General features: G+C 39.0%; 1 protein-coding gene across 1 annotated transcript; it reads right to left on the reverse strand.

Moving 5' to 3' along the window:
* Positions 1-86: 86 nt before the first annotated feature.
* On the reverse strand, positions 87-12722 carry RPE65 (retinoid isomerohydrolase RPE65; the record flags this gene model as incomplete). Its single annotated transcript, XM_081323969.1, has 12 exons — positions 12709-12722; positions 8802-8909; positions 8558-8699; positions 7067-7214; positions 6672-6753; positions 5204-5336; positions 4873-5012; positions 3689-3818; positions 3176-3290; positions 2997-3091; positions 469-580; positions 87-238 (listed from the first exon to the last, which is right to left on the reverse strand). Exons 2-12 carry the CDS (start codon positions 8876-8878, stop codon positions 87-89), a joined length of 1326 nt encoding a protein of 441 aa, XP_081180095.1. The 5' UTR covers positions 8879-8909; positions 12709-12722.
* Positions 12723-19543: the final 6821 nt, after the last annotated feature.

Raw genomic sequence — 19543 nt, forward strand, 5'->3', positions numbered from 1 at the left:
ATCACTGGCAGGTAATTAGAAGAATGCTTTATGTTATTTTGCACATTACATTAAAAAGAAAGACTGAGGTGTATTCAAGACAGACATCATGCTCTTTTGAAGAGTCCATGGAAAGTAACTGGGATATTTATGTCCACTTGTGCCCTGGCAACCTCACTCATATTCTTTGCATTCAAGATCAAAAGGTAGGCAGGCTTTGGTTCACATCCAGGACTGATGACTATGCTCAGGATAATACCTGTATCAAAATAAATGCAAATTACGTAAACAAAGAAGCACAAAAACTTTAGCACAGATAGTAGATTTGAAAAATACAGTAACTCAGGAACATATTAATTTTCCCTTATTCACCCAGGGAATATTTAGTGGGCATAAATTAAGTTTATTTATTAAGTCCTTTTCATGTGTATAGAGCCAAATTTGGATAAAAGCTTTTTCTAAACTTTAATCAAAATGTCATAACGTTACCATCATCCTCTTCTATAGCTTCAGGGTGAGAAACAAAGATTGGTTCAGAGGGATATGCATCTGGTTCTTGCCATACCCATGTCTCTCTAGTTTTAACATTCATTTTGCAAAGCTGAAAAAAGATAAAGATTTTTATTTTTTAAAAATGCATTTTTCTAAAAAGGCTGGTAAAGCAGTCAAAGGCGTCACTATTAGGATGTGCAAAACCTTCTGACTCCTAAACCTTCCAATCTTAAAATGGCAATTTTGAGTGTTTTGAACATCAATTCATTATTTTCCATTTTTGTCAATGGAAATAATGTCAAAGAAACAGTGGCAGATAATATGGGTCTATGACAAGTTGCCACAGCCAACTCACTGCAACCAACTCCCCATAGCCAACTCGCCGTAGGACAATTCGTTGCAAGAAAAAAGTTACACTAATATCAAAGAAATGATGAAAAAGAATCATTAAAGGATGCAAAATGAAGGACAGAATGACTGGTATGGTAAAAATTAAATTTTTAAATTTATTTTAAATAATTAAATAGAATTGTTAAATTATCCCGCAGTGAGTTATCCCACAGTGAGTTGGCCATAGCAAGTTGGCTGTGGCAGGTTGACTTTGGCGAGTCAGCTGCAGTGAGTTGGCCACACTGAGTTGGCTGTGGCAAGTTGTCCCATTCCTGGCAGATAATATTTATTGCATTGAGATATCCCAGGTGGATTATCCTGTGGTGAGTCATCCTGCGGTGAGTTGTCTTGTGGCAAGTTGGCCATGGCGAGTTGGTTATGGCAAGATGGCGATCTACAGTGAGATGGCCATGGCAAGATGACTATGACAAGATTTTCTACAAACATGAAAGAGCAAATGCCTCTTACAAAGATATTGTACTTGACATTTTTTATATCTACAGTGACACAATATGGAAAGACTTTGATTCAGCAGAATATATTGATTAAAGTTATTGGGCAAAAGAAGAAGGTCAAAGTGAAAATTAAGAAAATAGATGATGGGACTTATCAGAGAGAATATTTAAAAAAGAAACACCTGTTTGAATATGGTCAAAGTCATAGAAAGATTTTGGATATGAATTTTACTTTAAGAGGGAGGAATCCCTCAAATAACAGTACTCTCTCTCTCTCTTCTCTTTTCTTCTCTTATTTTTTATATGTGTAATATAAAAGAGTTAGAATGGCTTATATATAAGGACATATTTTAGTTATTTAAATGTGATTGATTTTAAGAAAATTACAATGGATTGGAAAAAAAGTGTTTTGAATAAGAGTTAAAAGACCAGATGGCTAGATTTATTAAATGGAATATTTAAAGATGAAATATATTCTTAGTTGTGGTAAAAAGAATGGAAAAATTTTGGAAATATGTATTAGCTTAGGGGGAACCTGGACTTTCAGTAGTGTACTATCTTTTTATCCCTCCTTTCTCTTGTTCTTTTTTTCTCTTTTTTTAGTCTTACTTATTCCTTAAGTAAGGTAAATGTTATGGGATGGTTTACATGAGAAAAAAATAGAATCAAATATCTAAATGTAATTAACTTTGAAAAAATCTTAACCAGTAAGAACGTCTTGAATATTGTGGGAAAAACAAATGTAAACAAGAACTGTAAACGGGATCTATGATGAGGCAACCAGAACGACTAGATAGAAAAGAAATATTATATTGATGTGATTATTATTTGCAGAAATATTAGAAGAAAAATTATATTCAATTGTTATCAAAACAAGAATTGTACTAACTTAAGAGAGCATTATGGGAAGAAGAGGAAATCAAGTAAAGCTATTATGCGGATTATAGATCATGTAAACCAATTGTTAGCGAATGATTTTTAAATGTAAACCCAGACAACACACTGTTTACTGAATATTAAGGTGACCATGTTAAAAAATTAATAAAATATAAAAACAATATAGACTGATCATTTCTTTGTCAGTGGGCAAATGTACAAAATCAACAGGAGTTCAAATATTTTTCCCCCTCACTGTATGAAACATTTGCATCTGTTCATTTGGGTAAGTACATTGTATTTTCTTGATAGTTTGAGCACAGGAGCAGGCTGAGCTAGGATGAGCAATGCTGTGATCTGTTTGAATGGAAATCTATTAAGAGCAAAGCTTTATGAGAAACTCAACCCCTTCGCATTGTGGTAGCTGTGACTGCTGCCAGTATACTGTGACCTGGAAGAAAAGTTTGTTGTATAGTTGCTATCTATGGATTTCATACTTGGTATGTTTTTTCCTATAATAAATATTGGCATCCAGAGTTGGCTTTTCAAGCTATATATGACTCCCTTAGCACCCTAGGAAAACGGAGCATTCCCTCTCTCCAACAATGATATTTTTTTGTGTTAAATTAGAAATAGACTTAAAAGCAAATGCAGTAATAACCTGAATAGCAAAAAAAAGCAGTCTTAAGATGATGCACCTAATTTTGCTATCTTGTATATTCCTATGAGCCACATAAAAGAATTTGGACTTGGACTTTTCTTAGCCTGTTTGCAAAAACAAATCTATTAATATGTAATACTTACTCTGTCTGGAACAAAATGATTCAGTCCAAGACCATATGCATATGTATAAGGTTTCCCGGCATATTTTGCATAGTTTATTTGTGGAAATTCAAAAGCTATAAAGCAAAACAAACACTTTTAATTGGTTTCTTGTATTTGCTAGGATTGTCTTTTTTGCTTTTCCCTGAGCTTAGTCTTACCTTGTCGTGGCCCTGAAAAAATAACTTCTGGATCCAGCCAGATGGTATCATCACTGTGCAGAATTGCTGTTGCTGTTGTGTTAGGTAATGTGATTAGATTTTTTCCTGTATCAGCCTAAAACATCCCCCCACAAAAAGAAAGTAAGAAGAAACATGCATTCTATACTGTACCCCATTTTTCAATATTCCACGTATTCTTCCAATAATATAAGTAAAAGACAGATCTCAATTTTTTTTAAAAAAAATCTTGGTTTTAGGAGGGGAAACTGAAATGCTAATTCAAAAGTGTTCTCCCAAAACATCTTTTTCCCCCTGTATGTAAGTGCCTCTTGTCCGTTGGGAAAATACAAAATATTGCGCTTGAAAATAATATTGCAAAGAACATTTGAACATTATCTCACCTCCAACCAGCCCAATGTGCATTCTTTACGAAGTCCTTGCTAGCGGATATCTGTACACATTACATGTGCAAAATATTGGTTTTCATTCCAATATATAATATTTAATTCTTACCTTCTCAATATTTAAGGGAAGGACATACCGTCGAACTTCAGGTTGAGGAGCTTTTTGTGCATTTTTCTTCACTTCTTCCCAGTTTTCTCGTAAATTGGCTAAGTATAAGTAATTGTAAACAAATTCATATCTATAGAGGAATAAAAGGCATTAGCTTCTCAATGAACAGGTCATGGGATCTAACCTAACAGTTACCTATTTGACTATGACAATAATAATTTCTGGGTCAATGAAATGCATGTGCCAAAAATGATCACTATGTAAATTTATATTTTTCCAGTTAATAGCATCCAAATCAAGTATAGATATAAAGAAAACAGAGAGCCAGTTTGGTCTAGTAGTTAAGGCACCAGGCTAGAAAGTGGGAGACTGTTGAGTTTAAGTCCCACCTTAGCCATGAAAGCCAGCTGGTGAGCTTGGGCGACTCACTTTCAGCTGAGTCACCTCACAGGATTGTTCTTGTGGGGTATTTCCCCAACAAGGGGAAAGTGTGCTGGATATGTTTGTCTCCTTGAGTTATTTGCAAAAATAAGTGTGGCATATAAGTAAATAAAACAAAAAAGTAACCACAAGAAAATAAAACAATTAGTACTAGCCAAATCGGAGACCTTTTCAGTATCCTGAGGTATCTCATGAAAAGTCACATATATTTCTTAAATTCTTTGTCATCACAGCATTATTCTGTGTATGCTGACACACAGCCTACTTTGTTTCTTACCCTTAAAAAGATAAACTGACCTTTAGCAAATTTCACTTGTACTATTAAGAATAAATTTTAGCTTCTGTTCAGTCAGACTTCCTTCCTATAGTTGACAAAGGCAGACTGACAGTAGTCCTGTATTTGTGTGCTTCCTTTGCTTTCTTCCTCTATTTTTAATGTGTGCCACTAATTACCTCTTGACTTTATTGTGCTATTGTTTACTCATTTGAACAGAATAACAAACTAATGTGATAATCCCTGAAAGCTATCTGTTTTGCTGCAAATACATGAAGAAAGGATAATTGAAAACAAATGAGTACCGTATATAGAATTTATTCAAAAGCCAGTCTTCTGAACTAACATTCTTCAAATATATCCTCAGCCTTTGCTAGAAGATTCTGGCACCTGGACTCCAGTAACTTGGCTCTGAAGATTGCTTTAAAATTGTATGGTTTTCTGTATACATACATTTTTCAATACCTACCCTTTCCATGTACATAAATCCACAACAAGAAATCCATTATCCTCATAAGTATTAATATGATGGAACAGATTAAAAGGTGAAGTTCTGTATTTGATGTTGAGGTACTCCCCTTTTTTCTTGTCAGCAACATGCATCCATACCTTTAAAATATTATTAAACCTTGTTAAATAATAAAACTATATTCTTATGTCATTGTGCATATGTGTATATGTACATATACATGCATGTGTGCCTGTGTGTGTGTGTATACACATACACATACATATACACATACACATAGAGACAGATAGACAAGACAGCATAGCAAAGGGACTAATTCAAAAATACTTACCCCCATCTTTTCATTTGACTCAAAACAGTCCATGTAGTTGGTTCCCCAAAGACTCCAGGAAGAAAGAAACTTGAACAAATTAATTTTCACTGGAGTTTCTACAAACACGATGTAATTTGGAGTTAGTCCAAAACTGTTAGGAAAGACGATGATTGTATATGAGACGGCATAGCATTTTGCGTATGTACATGAGATTCAAAATTTAGCTATACATTTTTCAATGTATATGCCAATAGTTTCTTCTTTGCTACTTGTTAGGCTAAATCTATCAATGTCAAATTTGAGTTCAATAAACACTGATACATATGAGAAGAATGCTTGGCTAGAAATAGCTGTCATTAAATCTGGATTTTTTTTCATAAAGTCTGCAGGGGTAGTGTGTCTGTGTAGCTGGGCGATGTTCTGCCAGTGCTGGAGGGGTCTTCACTTATCTCAAAGGAGCAGGTTCATAGCTGGGGTGGGGAGGGGCAGAACCTAGATTCATCATTGTCACTAGAAGTCCAGGTAGCTTCAGTGATGGAGACTGCCTTTCATCATTTTCAGCTGATTTAAAAACTGAAACCTACCTGGAAAAAGAGAGCTGTGCAGCCATTACCCATGCTCTGGTAATTTCCAGGTTGGATTATTGCAAAAAATTGTACATGGGGCTCTCTTTGAAAATGGTCTGCAAACTTCCATGGGTTCAGATTAGTGCAGCTAGACAGATCAATAGAACTGGCCAATTCAATTATTTTAGGCCAGTACTTTACCATATACAATGACTGCTGGTTCATTTCTGGGTCAAATTCAAAGTGCTGGCTTTGAACTTTGAAGCCTTCAACCAGTGGCCTCCAGCCTTTTGGGCACCAGGGACTGGTTCCGTGGAGAGAGGTTTTTTTCTGTGGACTGGGAGGGTTGTGTTTTCTCGTGCTGCCTGCATCCTGTGGATGGGGCTTTGCTTGTTTGCATGGCCTGGTTTCTGACATGCCGCGGACTGCTTCCGGTCCACGGTCCAGGGGGGTTGGGGACCTCTGCCTTAAACAACTTAGGATCAGGTTACCTCAAGGAGCATCTTCTCCCTCATGCGCTTCCCTGGATTTTAAGCTCATCTCATGAAGTCTTCCTCCACACTGCCATCATGTCAGTGCCAGGTAAAGACCTTTCTATTTTCCCAGGGTATTTATGTGGCGTTTTAACTTTATTTTGTATTTCAAAATTGTGTTTTAATGCATATTGTTTTGTTTTGTCTTGCTCCTACCCATTTTGTGTGGAGTACTTTATATGCATTTGATTTTGATTATATGTTTTAACTTAAATTGTATTTTTTTAGGGTGTTTATTGTAAATCCCCCTCCCCCCAGACAGTTTTGTCTATTAAGTGGTTTTAAAATTTAAATAAATAAAATGATAAATAAAAGAAATAAATATTTTATAAAGCTATGCCGAAGGTATTTAAATACATCTTTTTGAGGAGATGCCTTTTTTTTTACCTGTGCACATAAGATGGCTTGAATCTGTCACTACAGGGAAACTGAACCACCACTTCGCATTTTGTCATTGGATCTTTCTTATCTGAGAGAGACAAGGAGGTGGCAATATAAGGATCAATTCATTTACCTGTGTTTAGTTGTATAGACTAATTAATGAAAAATCATACAAAAAAGAGAAAAGAAAACAGACGATTCTAGTGAATAAACAAGCATTCGGAATTCAGATAAAAGTCTTCGTTCTCTGAACATTTAAGAAAAGGCTCACTGATATTTTTTTTCAGAAGTAAAAGTCTTCTATAGTTTTAGCCATACAAATCTACATCGCATTGGTTTCATCTGTATTGGAAGGGAGAAACTTTCTGATTTTAGCAGCTGCTATTTGAAAGCGAACAGACCTGCTTGGAGGGGAGGTATCCTTACAATATTGTAGGCAAAAGACAAATTCTTTCCGAAGCAGTTGCCGATATTATAAACTGTTCCATCATTTTCAATGTGGGGGTGTGCTGTGACCCCATTGACTGAAATATATTGGCTGATATCCACCTGAAGAACATAATAGAAAGGTAATTTCAGGGAAATCCATACGTTTGTTGCCAACAAAATGCATTCATTATAAGCACATTACATTGTGTTGAAGAATGTACTTTATGACTTTAAATAAAATAGACCTGCTAATTTGCTTATCCTTCAAAATCAGTATTTTGTGATTTTTAAATAAAGCATATACAGTAGACCGATTAATTTGGTGGGAGTAGAAAACAGATATCCTAGAAGGCAGCTTAACAGGAATCTTAACTTTTTTTGTTCTTGTTACAAATCTGACCTCTTGTTGAGCTCAGAAATATCTGTAGATACTTCATGGAATAGCAGTGGAAATGAGTTTCTGAACAACTACAGGTGCAGTTTCATGAATTTAGAGAAGACTATAATTCTCTAGCTCAGAACTATTTCAAAATGTAAGCAAACAATATTCACAGAACATACAATGTATTATAATAATAGGATTGGAAGGGATCTTAGAGGTCTTCTAGTCCAACGCCCTTGCCCATGGCAGGAGATCCTATACTATTCCAGACTTTATTTGGGTTTGATAGGATAGATACACATGATCATTGGAATAACAGAATTATAAATCTGATTAACCAGTTGAATAATTTTGATTATTGCAGGGAGGTAATTGCATTCACGTGCATCCAGCAGATAGCATTCAGTTGAAATAGATATATATCCCTCTCACTGACTACAAATGGGACCTACAATTCCATTGCTGAACTATTGTCACCAAGGGAAAAAAAATCACATAACTGCTCTGGAATTACAACAGCACTTCTTCCATTGTTAAGCAAATCACATTGATTCTTAAGTTACAAAATCTTATGTGGGTCTAATTCTAATTCTAAATAGTCATTGATCTTATTTTTATTTTTAATAGTGCTTTCTGATAATTTCTTGTAGTAAATGAGAATTGCGTGAGATTTTAATCGGCAGACAAAATATATACAGGATGCTGATTTCACACATTATTAGAATAAGATGGTTGATAAGATCGAATATTGTATAATTGTATATAAATCATATGTACATAAAATGTATATATGTGTATAAAATACAAAAATGATGTAGACAAGAAGGAATGTCAGAGCATTAACACTTTGTCCAAAGTTTTAAATAATATATATATATATATATATATATATATATATATATATATATATATATATATATATATATATATCTGTAGAAGACTGTATTTCAATAAAATGCTCTATAAATACTTCTTCAATTACTGTCCCCATTTTAGATATTCTGTAAGTGATATATTATGTGTGCCATCAATACTCATTTCCAGTTTTCACTTGTCTCTGTCTTTAATCTTTTAAAAAGACCTTTTTAATTGTTTCCAGATTTTCTGTGTTGATTTTTGTTAGGAAGTTTGTCTCAGTACAGGCATAAAAATCTTCTCCCACAGGATACACATTCACCAGGGCATTGTCAGTGATCTCCACACCTTGGAAGTATGAAAAAAATCTGCCAGACACAACCACAAAGAAAGTAGATTATTTCCAGATTGCTGCATAATACAAAAAATATGTTTTAAACTTTCCATAATTATACCTTTACTTTTTTCACCTGGAAAAAATATTTTTACATGGATCTGGGTATGCATATGTTCCAAATTCTGTGATTACTATTCTCTTTTCAGTCATTGCTCTTACATAGGCATCAGTCCGAATAAACCTATGAAGAAATAAGGCAAGATTATGTATTATGCTCCATTCTACTTACATCTTACTGGCTTATTTCTCATTTCTATTAATATGTTCCAGAGCCATGTTTGGGATGAAACAAAATCCCAGGTTCATAAATGAGGCTAGTAACACACTCCATCCAACATCTAATTACGTATATGTGGATGACACACAATTCTTTTATTCCCTCCCAATAACCTTGGAGAAAGTGTTGCACTGTTCTAGGAAGGACTTTTGGAATTGATGAAGGCAAACAAATAGAGACTTAATCTGGACGAAAATACTGGATCCATTCAGGAGACAACTGCCCTTCTTTCTTTAGACTGAATATGGGAATACTTGCAATAGAGAAGTCCCACTGACTTCTGCATGAGACATGCTTTCCTCTTGCAGGTATTCAGGTTGAAAGAGCAAATGCTTCAAGGAAGCAAACATGCAGAGTTCTGCAAGGAAATACTGGCTTAAAGAAAGTAGTCATGTTACGGTCACAACCAAACTAAACTTCCATAATGCTGTTTCAAAAGATCATTCAGAGGCTTTAACTAATGCGGATTTTGTATCGGAAGAATGCAGGTCTATAGGGAGCTTAAAAATTGGGGAAGGTATAAAAGCAGGTTAAAGTTTTATTCTTAAAAGCAACTCTAAAAGACAGAGAAAAATTAGGGGGAATTGAATTTCCACTGGCCTCCCCCCTAGATATAGATCTGGTAGCATAGAAGTATTAAATAGTATAGTATGCAATGCTAATTCAGTACCAATTGTATTGTGACAATTTAGAGTTTATGTCATAATCTGTAATCCCTTGGAAGCTTAAGGTCGTATTTAAAAGAATACTACTATTGTTTATTTGTGTTTGTTCCTACTCTTGTTCCCCCAATAGAATTTATCAGGGTGGGAGAAATAAAGTCTATATAGAGGTAGTCCTTGACTTACAACTACAATCGAGCCGAAAATTTATGTTGCTAAGCGAGACATTTGTTGAGTTTTCCCCATTTTACTACCTTTCTTGCCACAGTTGTTAAGTAAATCACTGCAGTTGTTAATTTAGTAATACGGCTGTTAAATGAATCTGGCTTCCCCATTGACTTTGCTTGTCAGAACATTGCAAAAGTTAGATCTCATGACCCCGGGACATTGCAGTTGTCATAAATACATGCCAGTTGCCAAGCATCTGGACTGCAGGATGGAGAAAGCAGGCAGGCAGCATAACTTACCTCCTGTAATAAGTGACATGGCCTTCTTTGAAGTCAAACTTGTGAAGAAGTGCTTGACCATCAAACAAATGATAAAACGGTTCTGATCCAACTTCAAATAAACCAGGCCCACATCTGAGCAGACTGCCTTTCAGCCAAATTGGAATCTTGCCTGTTGAAAACAGAGCGAAAAATGTTTACTAAAAAATTGAAAAATGAAGGTTCTCCTGAGTTTTCACTCTCTGAACTAAATATACCTATTATATATATTACTACAGGCTTGAGGCTCCTGAGTTGTGTTGGCTTCAGTTTTCATTCTTAGTCAAATAGCTAAGCTGTACAGCACTGAATTTCCAGCATCTCTCAGCATTGGTCATGGTAGCTGGAAATGCAGGATTGACCACCTCTGGGATTGCAAGGCTGGCTATTGGCCTGGCCATCTGCCTGCCACAGGCCTCCATTTTACATCTTTTTGAAACATATTTTAGACCAGAGGTCCCCAATCCCCGGTCTGTGGACTGTCACCAGGCTGCGGCATGCCATAAACCAAACTGTGCAAACAAGCGAAGCCCCATCTGCAGGATGCAGGCAGCACGTGAAACCACTCCCCCACCAGTCCACAGAAAAACCTCTCTCCATGCAACTGGTCCCTGGTGCTCCAAAGGTTGGGGGCCACTATTTTAGACAGTGGATGGCGGTTTATAGTAAGAATAGAATGTTACAGCAGGTTTGAGATGGGTATAAACTATTCTTAAAGCACAGTTAGGTGTTTTCTTGGAACTGGGTATTAACTGGTTTGTGGGAGATTGTTACGTTGCTTTGGGTATTACTGGCATTCAGACAGGACCACTGTACTATGCTCTGCATGGAGCTGCTTTTATACTATCAGAGAATGAGAAGGGACAAATTAGGCCACAAATCCTACCTAATACATGAGATTTAATTTAAGTACTGCCAACAGATTGCTACTCAGCCCCTGGTTGCATACAACCAGTGAAGGGAAGACCATACCAAGAAAACGTTTGGGCAATCTTGCACAGATTATACAGGTAGTTCTTGACTTACAACCATTCATTTAGTGACTGTTTGAAGTTACAACAGCCCTGAAAAATGTGAGTTATGACTGTTTTTCACAATTATGCCTGTTGCAGCATCCCTACAATCACGTGATCAAAATTCAAGCACTTGGATTTATGACAGTTGCATTGTCCCCGGGGGGGTGTCATGTGATAGCCATTTGTAACCTTCCCAGCTGGTTTCCAACAAGCAAAGTCAATGAGGGAAGCCAGATTTGGTTAACAACTTCATGATTCGCTTAATGACTGCATGACTCACTTAACAACTGGCATAAAAAGATTCTAAATGGGGAGCAACTCACTTAATAACTGTCTTGCTTAGCAACAGAAATTCGGGGGTCAATTGTGCTCATAAGTCAAGGACTACCTGTATAACTGCCAAACCATTCCTTCACCTCTAAACTTTCCCTTAAGATGTAAAAATCACTTGCAGCTCATATTCTAAAATGCTTGTGTGCTTTTTCAACATTAGCAAGATTAGCAACTACAGTCCTATTCTCAAAGGACCTGTGAGAACAGCTGGGATGTCTGAAACAAATAAGACATTCCTTGGCATACATCTTTATACCATACTGTCACACTGCAAGCGTTTAGAAAAGCTCTCGACCTAAATATTCACTTATAGGAGTGTGGATATTAAGATGTGTAAGTTTTGGTCTTGGATGACATAGGAAACCTGATGCCATCTGCAATTCAATGCTTTCTAACATTAGTCCTTTTTTGTCGGTACCTATTGCTTGTTAGTTTAATTATGACTGTAGCCAACTGATACACAAGGATTTCAGTTTGAATTGCTGCAGAAACTATTGTTAGAACAAAGTATAAACCAAGTTCATTTGTGGAAATAGAGTCAGAAATTCAACCTTACATCTACTGTAATTAAACAAATTAATTTTGCAAATAGAATGTAGTTTAGGTGTATCCACTTTCATTCCCTCAAATGATCCCCAGTTTAGCAGGGTTGCATTATCACTTAATATAGCGTGAAACCATTGTTTTCACACCAGTCCTTATGTCCTGTAATATTCTATTCAGATATCAGCAAAAGGAGAAAAAAGCACATTATAGTTTAGTGTTGTGTGCTCAACCTCATGTCATCCTGAAATTTTGGACTTCAGATCCCATCAGATCCCATCAGATCCAACCAGCATGGCCAGTGACCAGGGTACTGTAGCAATGGGAATTCTAAACACCTAGAAAATACAAATCTACCTGCTTTTCATTATGTGAATTGGGCTTGGTTTTCTACAGTAAATTCTACCTATTCATTTTAGTTATCCACATCTTGAAATGGTTTCATTTTCATGAAGGCAAAAGAAAGCTGCAGAAGCTGTAGAAAGGTGAAGTTCCACCAAGGGTGAGCTCAATGTATGGGGACTACATCGGCACATCCATACAGTTTTCTTGACGATTGTTCAATAATGATTTCCCATTTCTTTTTCCCAGGCTAGGCTGTAACACTGGACTCCTATCTATGTACTAACCAAGAGTGACTGTCCTTCACTTTCAAGGCACAAACCTGTAACATGTGCAGTTATTGGTGAAGACAGTTCTTCTGCAGTCTCAAAGAGCTTCTTGTATCCACCAGCTGGATGCTCAAATCTGCAAGGTGTTCAGAAAGCCAAAGGTGATTGATTTAGCATTTTCTTTACTAGTATTCCCAATTATTGGATGAAAGAAGAGATTTGGAAAGTCTTTTGTTTTAGCATAGTTGTTGTGTCTCTAATTACCTGCTGTGAAACCAAGGGATATTTTCATCAGCAGATAAAATAGTCTAACAATATAATATTCCTTCAGCAGATGAAACTGTACCCTTACATGTGTCAACTATTTCTCTATTCCTGCAATATTGCATACACCTGAACCCTTCAGTAGCATTAATTTCCATAGTCAAATCCTAAGCCCTTTGGCTACCTCCCGGAAAACCAGGTTTTCAGCTATGCTTGCCTAGTGAAGCTCTGTATATATATATAATTTTGAATAGCAACTGCTCTCCATAAGTCAGACAACCAGAAAGATTAATAAATGAAGCCTGATATGTGGTTCTGCTCTTCAAAGGAGAGAAAAAATCTGTTACATCTAAGAGCAACTGAAGTATGATTTTATTATTAAATGGAAGTTTAATTCAACAGACTTTTATACAATAGATTCAACTTCAATAGTTAAAAGTACAGAAATAACTGCTTCTGAATATTGAGGTTCTCACCATCAATAGGATTTTTACTTGTTTTCTTCCATAAAGTCCCTCAGATTCTTAGCACAATGCTTGACAACACATAGGTTGTCCCTCCTGCTTCCATTCATAGACTATCCTAGTGGATACTTACTGACTGGACATTTTCTCCTCAGAAAAGGATAGGGATTTTCCTGAGCCAAAGACGGAGCACCGAAGTAAGGGATTTGTGCTGGATATTTATATGAACATTGTCTTACTGATGGAAGCAATTACCTAAGGACACTTATGAGCCAATCAGCTTGGCCCCAAGAAACAGAAGAATCTTTCAGGGCTCAAATCCTGCTGGAGATTTTGTCCTGCTGTGGCTTGAATATTTTCCAGGGACCTAAATCCCCATAGCAGAAATGGATTAGGAAGAAACAACAAGAGGAAACAAAGAAAGCTATAGTCACACAGTCTGTAACATGCTCTTCTTGGCACCAGCATTTTGCCCTATTTCCAAACTTCCAGCTTAGAGACACTGGCATACTGCTAATTTCAATTTTAAGGAAAGAAATAGTCTCCCAGTGCACCACAGATGCATTGGTTACCCTCTTCTATTCAATGGGAGGACTCAGATATACACAATAAACGAAAGATTACAGCAGCTAATATAGAATTACTTTGAGTCAGGTAGCCTATAAATGTTTGAACATTATATTTAAAAAGAGCAACTCTCCACTCATCATCATATATTAAGGTTGCAGTGCATAATTATGATCTGCCAACATTCCTTTTGTTGTTCCCTGAACAACTTGTTTGCATATTAAAAAATGGACAAAGTATAAAGGAAGAATGGGTTAGAGTTAAATAAGATAACTACTTCATCCTCCATTTAAGATCCTCATGTATTGACCAAATGCACAAAGTTCTGGTCATTTGTGCTGTGTGGTTTTTGACATGTGCAAAGCCTAATAATACTTTCATACTGATGGAAGTTTCACCCTCCTAATGTAGAGCTATACAGGTAATCCTCAACTTACAATAATTCATTTAATGACCATTTGAACTTACAATGGCACTGAAAAAAGGGACTTATGACTGGTTTTCATACTTATGACTGTTGCAGCATTCCCATGGACATGTAATCAAAGTTTGGATGCTTGGAAACTGGCATGCATTTATGACAGCTTATTGTCCTGGTGTCATGTGATCACCTTCCTAGTCAGCTTCCAACAAGCAATGGGGGAAATCCAGATTTGCTTTACGACCAAATGAATCACTTAACAACTGTGGCAAGAAAGGTTATAAAGTGGGGCAAAACGCCCTAATAAGCAGGCATATACATAGAATGAAGGCTATTGCTAAGCACATTTGATTTGTGCTTAGATTGTAAGCCGCCCTGAGTCTTCGGAGAAGGGCGGGATATAAATGGGATTAAAATAAAATAAAAACTCACTTACCTTCTTGCTTAGCAATGGGAATTTTGGGCTCAATTGTGGTCGTAAGTCAAGGACTATCTATATTGGTTTTAGTAGTATGGTAATTTTTGCAACTTTTATAACCTCTAAAATTTCTTGTTTTCTTTTCTCAAGTATGAAGCTTTTGCCTTCTGATTTTAGGATATATAAATATTTTGTTCTTCGGTACTGCACAGAAGCCTTCATTGATCTAGTCAGGGATAAACCTGACTAATGTAATTGAAGTTTCAGGCCCGGGTACAGCACGGAGTTTCAGGCCCGGGTACAGCACGGAGACGGCATTGGTCGCTCTGGTGAATGATCTCTGGAGGGCCCGGGACAGGGGATATTCCTCTGTCCTAGTCCTATTAGACCTCTCAGCGGTTTTCGATACCATCGACCATGGTATCCTGCTGCGGAGTCTCAGGGGATTGGGAGTGGGAGGCACAGTTTTTCAGTGGTTCTCCTCCTATCTCCTGGGACGTTCGCAGTCGGTGTTGGCAGGGGGGCAGAGGTCGACCCCAAGGACTCTCGTTTGTGGAGTTCCTCAGGGGTCAGTCCTCTCGCCTCTCCTGTTCAACATCTACATGAAACCGCTGGGTGAGATCATTTGTGGTTTTGGAGTTGGGTATCATCAGTATGCCGATGATACCCAGCTTTTCATTTTGACCCGAAACCACCCCAGTGATACCCTCGACGTGATGTCCCGTTGCCTGGAAGCAGTTCGGGTCTGGATGGGGAGGAACAGACTTCAACTCAACCCCGACAAGACTGAGTGGCTGTGCATACCGGCATCCCGGGATATTCAGAATATTCCACCTCTTTCCATGGGGGGTGAGCTATTACCCCCCGTAGATAGGGCTCGCAACTTGGGAGTCCTCCTAGATTCGTGGCTTACTTTGGAAGACCATATAGTGGCGGTGACTAGGGGGGCCTTCGCCCAGGTTCGCCTGGTGCGCCAGTTGCAGCCCTATCTAGACCGGGATGCCCTGTGTACGGTCACTCATGCGCTCGTGACCTCTCGTCTGGACTACTGCAACGCTCTCTACATGGGGCTGCCCTTGAAGACCACTTGGAGGCTCCAACTGGTACAGAATGCAGCTGCGAGAGTTGTCTTGGGAGTCTCCTGATACTCCCATGTTACACCTCTGCTCCGCGAGCTGCATTGGCTACCAGTTGTCTTCCGAGTGAGATTCAAGGTTTTGGTAATGGTTTTCAAGGCCCTACATGGCATGGGTCCGGAGTACCTCGGGGATCACCTGCTGCCGGCGTCAACTTCCCTCCGCCCTGTGCGTTCCCACAGAGAGCGCCTCCTCAGGGTGCCACCGGTCAGAGAATGTCGTCTGGTGGCCCCCAGGGGGAGGGCCTTCTCTGTGGGTTAGGGTTTTTAATGGGTTTTTATACTGTTACTGTTTTTATCTGGGCAATTGTTTAATTCTATTTTAATTTTTGTATTTTCTATTTATATATGCCCTGTTCACCGCCCTGAGTCCTTCGGGAGAAGGGCGGTATACAAATTTAATAAAATAAAAAAATAAAAATATATAAGCCTGAGCTAAAACAATAAATAATAGTGTAAAAAACCGCAATAAAAACCCCAACACATCCCCCATCAGGCCAGGCCGGCTTGTTCAAATAAATAGGTCTTCAGATCGCGTCGGAAGGAGCGAAGGTCAGGCGCCGTCCGGAGCTCAACCGGCAACTGATTCCATAAGTCCGGGGCGCCCACAGAGAAAAAACCACGAATGATCTCCAAAACCACGAATGATCTCACCCAGTGGTTTCATGTAGATGTTGAACAGGAGAGGTGAGAGGACCGACCCCTGAGGAACTCCACAAACGAGAGTCCTTGGGGTCGACCTCTGCCCCCCTGCCAACACCGACTGCGGGCGTCCCAGAAGATAGGAGGAGAACCACTGAAGAACTGTGCCTCCCACTCCCAATCCCCTGAGACGCCGCAGCAGGATACCATGGTCGATGGTATCGAAAGCCACCGAGAGGTCTAATAGGACAAGGACAGAGGAATGTCCTCTGTCCCGGGCCCTCCAGAGATCATTCACCAGAGCGACCAATGCCATCTCCGTGCTGTACCCGGGCCTGAAACCCGATTGGGACGGGTCTAGATAATCCGCTTCATCCAGAACCAGGGGGAGCTGATGCGCCACCACACTCTCAACAACCTTCGCAAGGAAGCGAAGGTTGGAGACCGGACGAAAGTTATTCAACACAGCTGGGTCCAGGGCAGGCTTCTTGAGGAGAGGTCTCACCACCGCCTCCTTCAAGACGGTGGGGAAATTACCCTCACTCAAAGAAGCAGATATAACTGCCTGGAACCAGCCTCATGTCCTCTCCCGAGCTGCATAGACCAGCCAAGAAGGGCACGGGTCCAATAAACATGTGGTGGAGCTCAACCTCCCCATAATCCTGTCCACTTCCTCAGGGGTCACAGAATCAAACTCCTCCCAGATAACATCGACAAGACCGCCCGTGTCCTGATCGTCGGACTCTGCCCAGTTGGAGTCCAGACCGGTCCGAATCCGAGCGATTTTATCCGACAGATGTTGACCAAACTCCTCTTTTAACTTTTGTACTTTGTATTTTATATGTGCCCTGTTCACCGCCCTGAGTCCTTCGGGAGAAGGGCGGTATACAAATATAATAAACTTAAACTTAACCTTAAACTTCTACTATTGATGGATGGACTTTGTACATATTGTAACTTTATTTTTCAGCCTAATTTATGGGTGCTGGATGTGTACACTGCTCATTTGCCAGCATTTATCACAGCATACAGGCTCAACAAAGAAAGAAAGAGTTTGCTGATTCAAGGATAAATAGCAGTTCAACTATATACATTGGTGGAAAAAGACTGACAGCAAAAGGGGATCATATTAAAAAAAGTTCAAAAAAATTCCATACCAGAGCAAAGGCAAATACAAATTGAGTAAGTTATTATGGAAGATGAGAGGAATGTAGGCAAGGGTACTCAAGACCTTGGCTACCCAAAGAGAGTGAGAGCACATTTAGACAACTGATTTGATGTAGATTTCTCCAGGTCAGGAAGAGGCAAAGATTACTGACATACTTTGCTCTGTTGCTGCAGAGTTCTAAATACAAAAATATAGCTATTATTTAAGCAGTGAAGACACAGAGTGACCTGTTTTTGGTAATAAGACAAGATTCCAATCTTTTGTATCAAAAAAGCAGGAAGAAATAAGAAGTGTTTTACCACCATGAATTGCCTACAGGTGCTTCCTTTGAAAGTAAGGTACTTGCTGGCAGTTTTAATAACTTTTCTTCTAATAAACTAATCTGATTCCCTGAGTTCTTGTTCCTTCAATTAACTTTTCTGTCTGGAACTCAAGTAGGGAAGCCTGACAATAGCTACCCCAAAAGGTAGGTTGTCTTTTAGGGCATTGGAGGCCTTGCGTAACTGATTGGGCATTAGTGTATACAGATAATCCTTGTTTAGCAACCATAGTTTCAGTAAAATGGTCGCTGAGTAAACTACATGAGGGAGTGACATGCTGCAGATTGCTAGTTGTAGCTGTTTCACTTAAAAGTTCTCATGCAGACACAACAGTGTTACACTCCACCATGTTGTCATGCATAGAAATGTGGGTGTAACTGGGCACATGGGTCAGAAAATGTTTTTTCTTATTACCAGTGCTTTTTTCTAAAAAAAAAGGTGCCGGAACTCTCATCTTGGAGGGCGCAGGAGGTGGGGGGGCACGGCGCTGCTGCGGTCACAGGTGCGAAGGGTGTTGGCGGTGGGCTGCCCCCTGGGGCCAGCGCAGCTGGTGCTGTGGGAGCAGTGGGGCCCGCTCTATATGGTGGGGCTGCGCAGGGCAGGCGGCAGAACGGACCAGGCAATGCAGGGTGGCCACTTAGGTGCGCAGGGCGAGGCGACGGTGTCGCAAGTCCAGCACCAGGTAGGCCACCAGCCTGGCTGACACGGGTGAGCACAAGGAAGGAGTGCACCTGGACTCCACAGAACCCACCTCCCATTTCTTGTCCTCTCTTACTTACCTAGTTGAGATGGTGTAGTTGGGCAGCAGGGAGGAATGTAAAGTTCTTGCCAACTTGCCTTTGCTGCAGACAACTTAGTGGTGCAATGTTTGCTGGCCAGGTCTTTTGGCATGCTCAGCAGCAATTCCTATTAGCTTTCGCAAGCCAATAAGCTTTTGAAAGCCAATAAAGGGAGTAACATAGCTTGTGCAAAAGCTTTTTTTGTGCAAAAAAAGGTGCCAGAACGCCATTCTGAGCATTCTACGAGAAAAAGACCTGCTTTTATGTTTTAATCTTATGATTTTAAAAATATTGTAAGTTGCCCCAAACCTCGCCAGGTGGATTGCATACAAGTATTATATAATTGGTAAATAAAGGTAGAACTTATGTTAAATATACATCAAATGATAATATGCTTCCCTACAAAGTCAATTCTTGCTCAATGACAGACCAAGGAGTTAACTCGGAAAGGCAAGAAGAAAATCTAGAAGAGATCTGTGCAACTTGTAGAAGGGAAAAGCCCACACTGATAAATTAAAAATCTTTGTGGTCTGCAAAGGAATGCTGGTGGGCTAATCAATGATTTGGTGATTAGAGGAGCATCTACAGTGTTGGAGCTCGTGGTCATGGTAAGCCATGGAGGCACTAGGCAACATGACTTTCAGGGCAGTGGTGGTGATTTTATTACTTTTTTTTTAAAAAAAGTCTGTGCTCTGTCCAAGGATGCTTGG

This window comes from Vipera berus, assembly GCF_964194415.1.
Source record: "Vipera berus genome assembly, chromosome: 3".
NCBI classification, from domain to species: Eukaryota; Metazoa; Chordata; class Lepidosauria; order Squamata; family Viperidae; genus Vipera; species Vipera berus.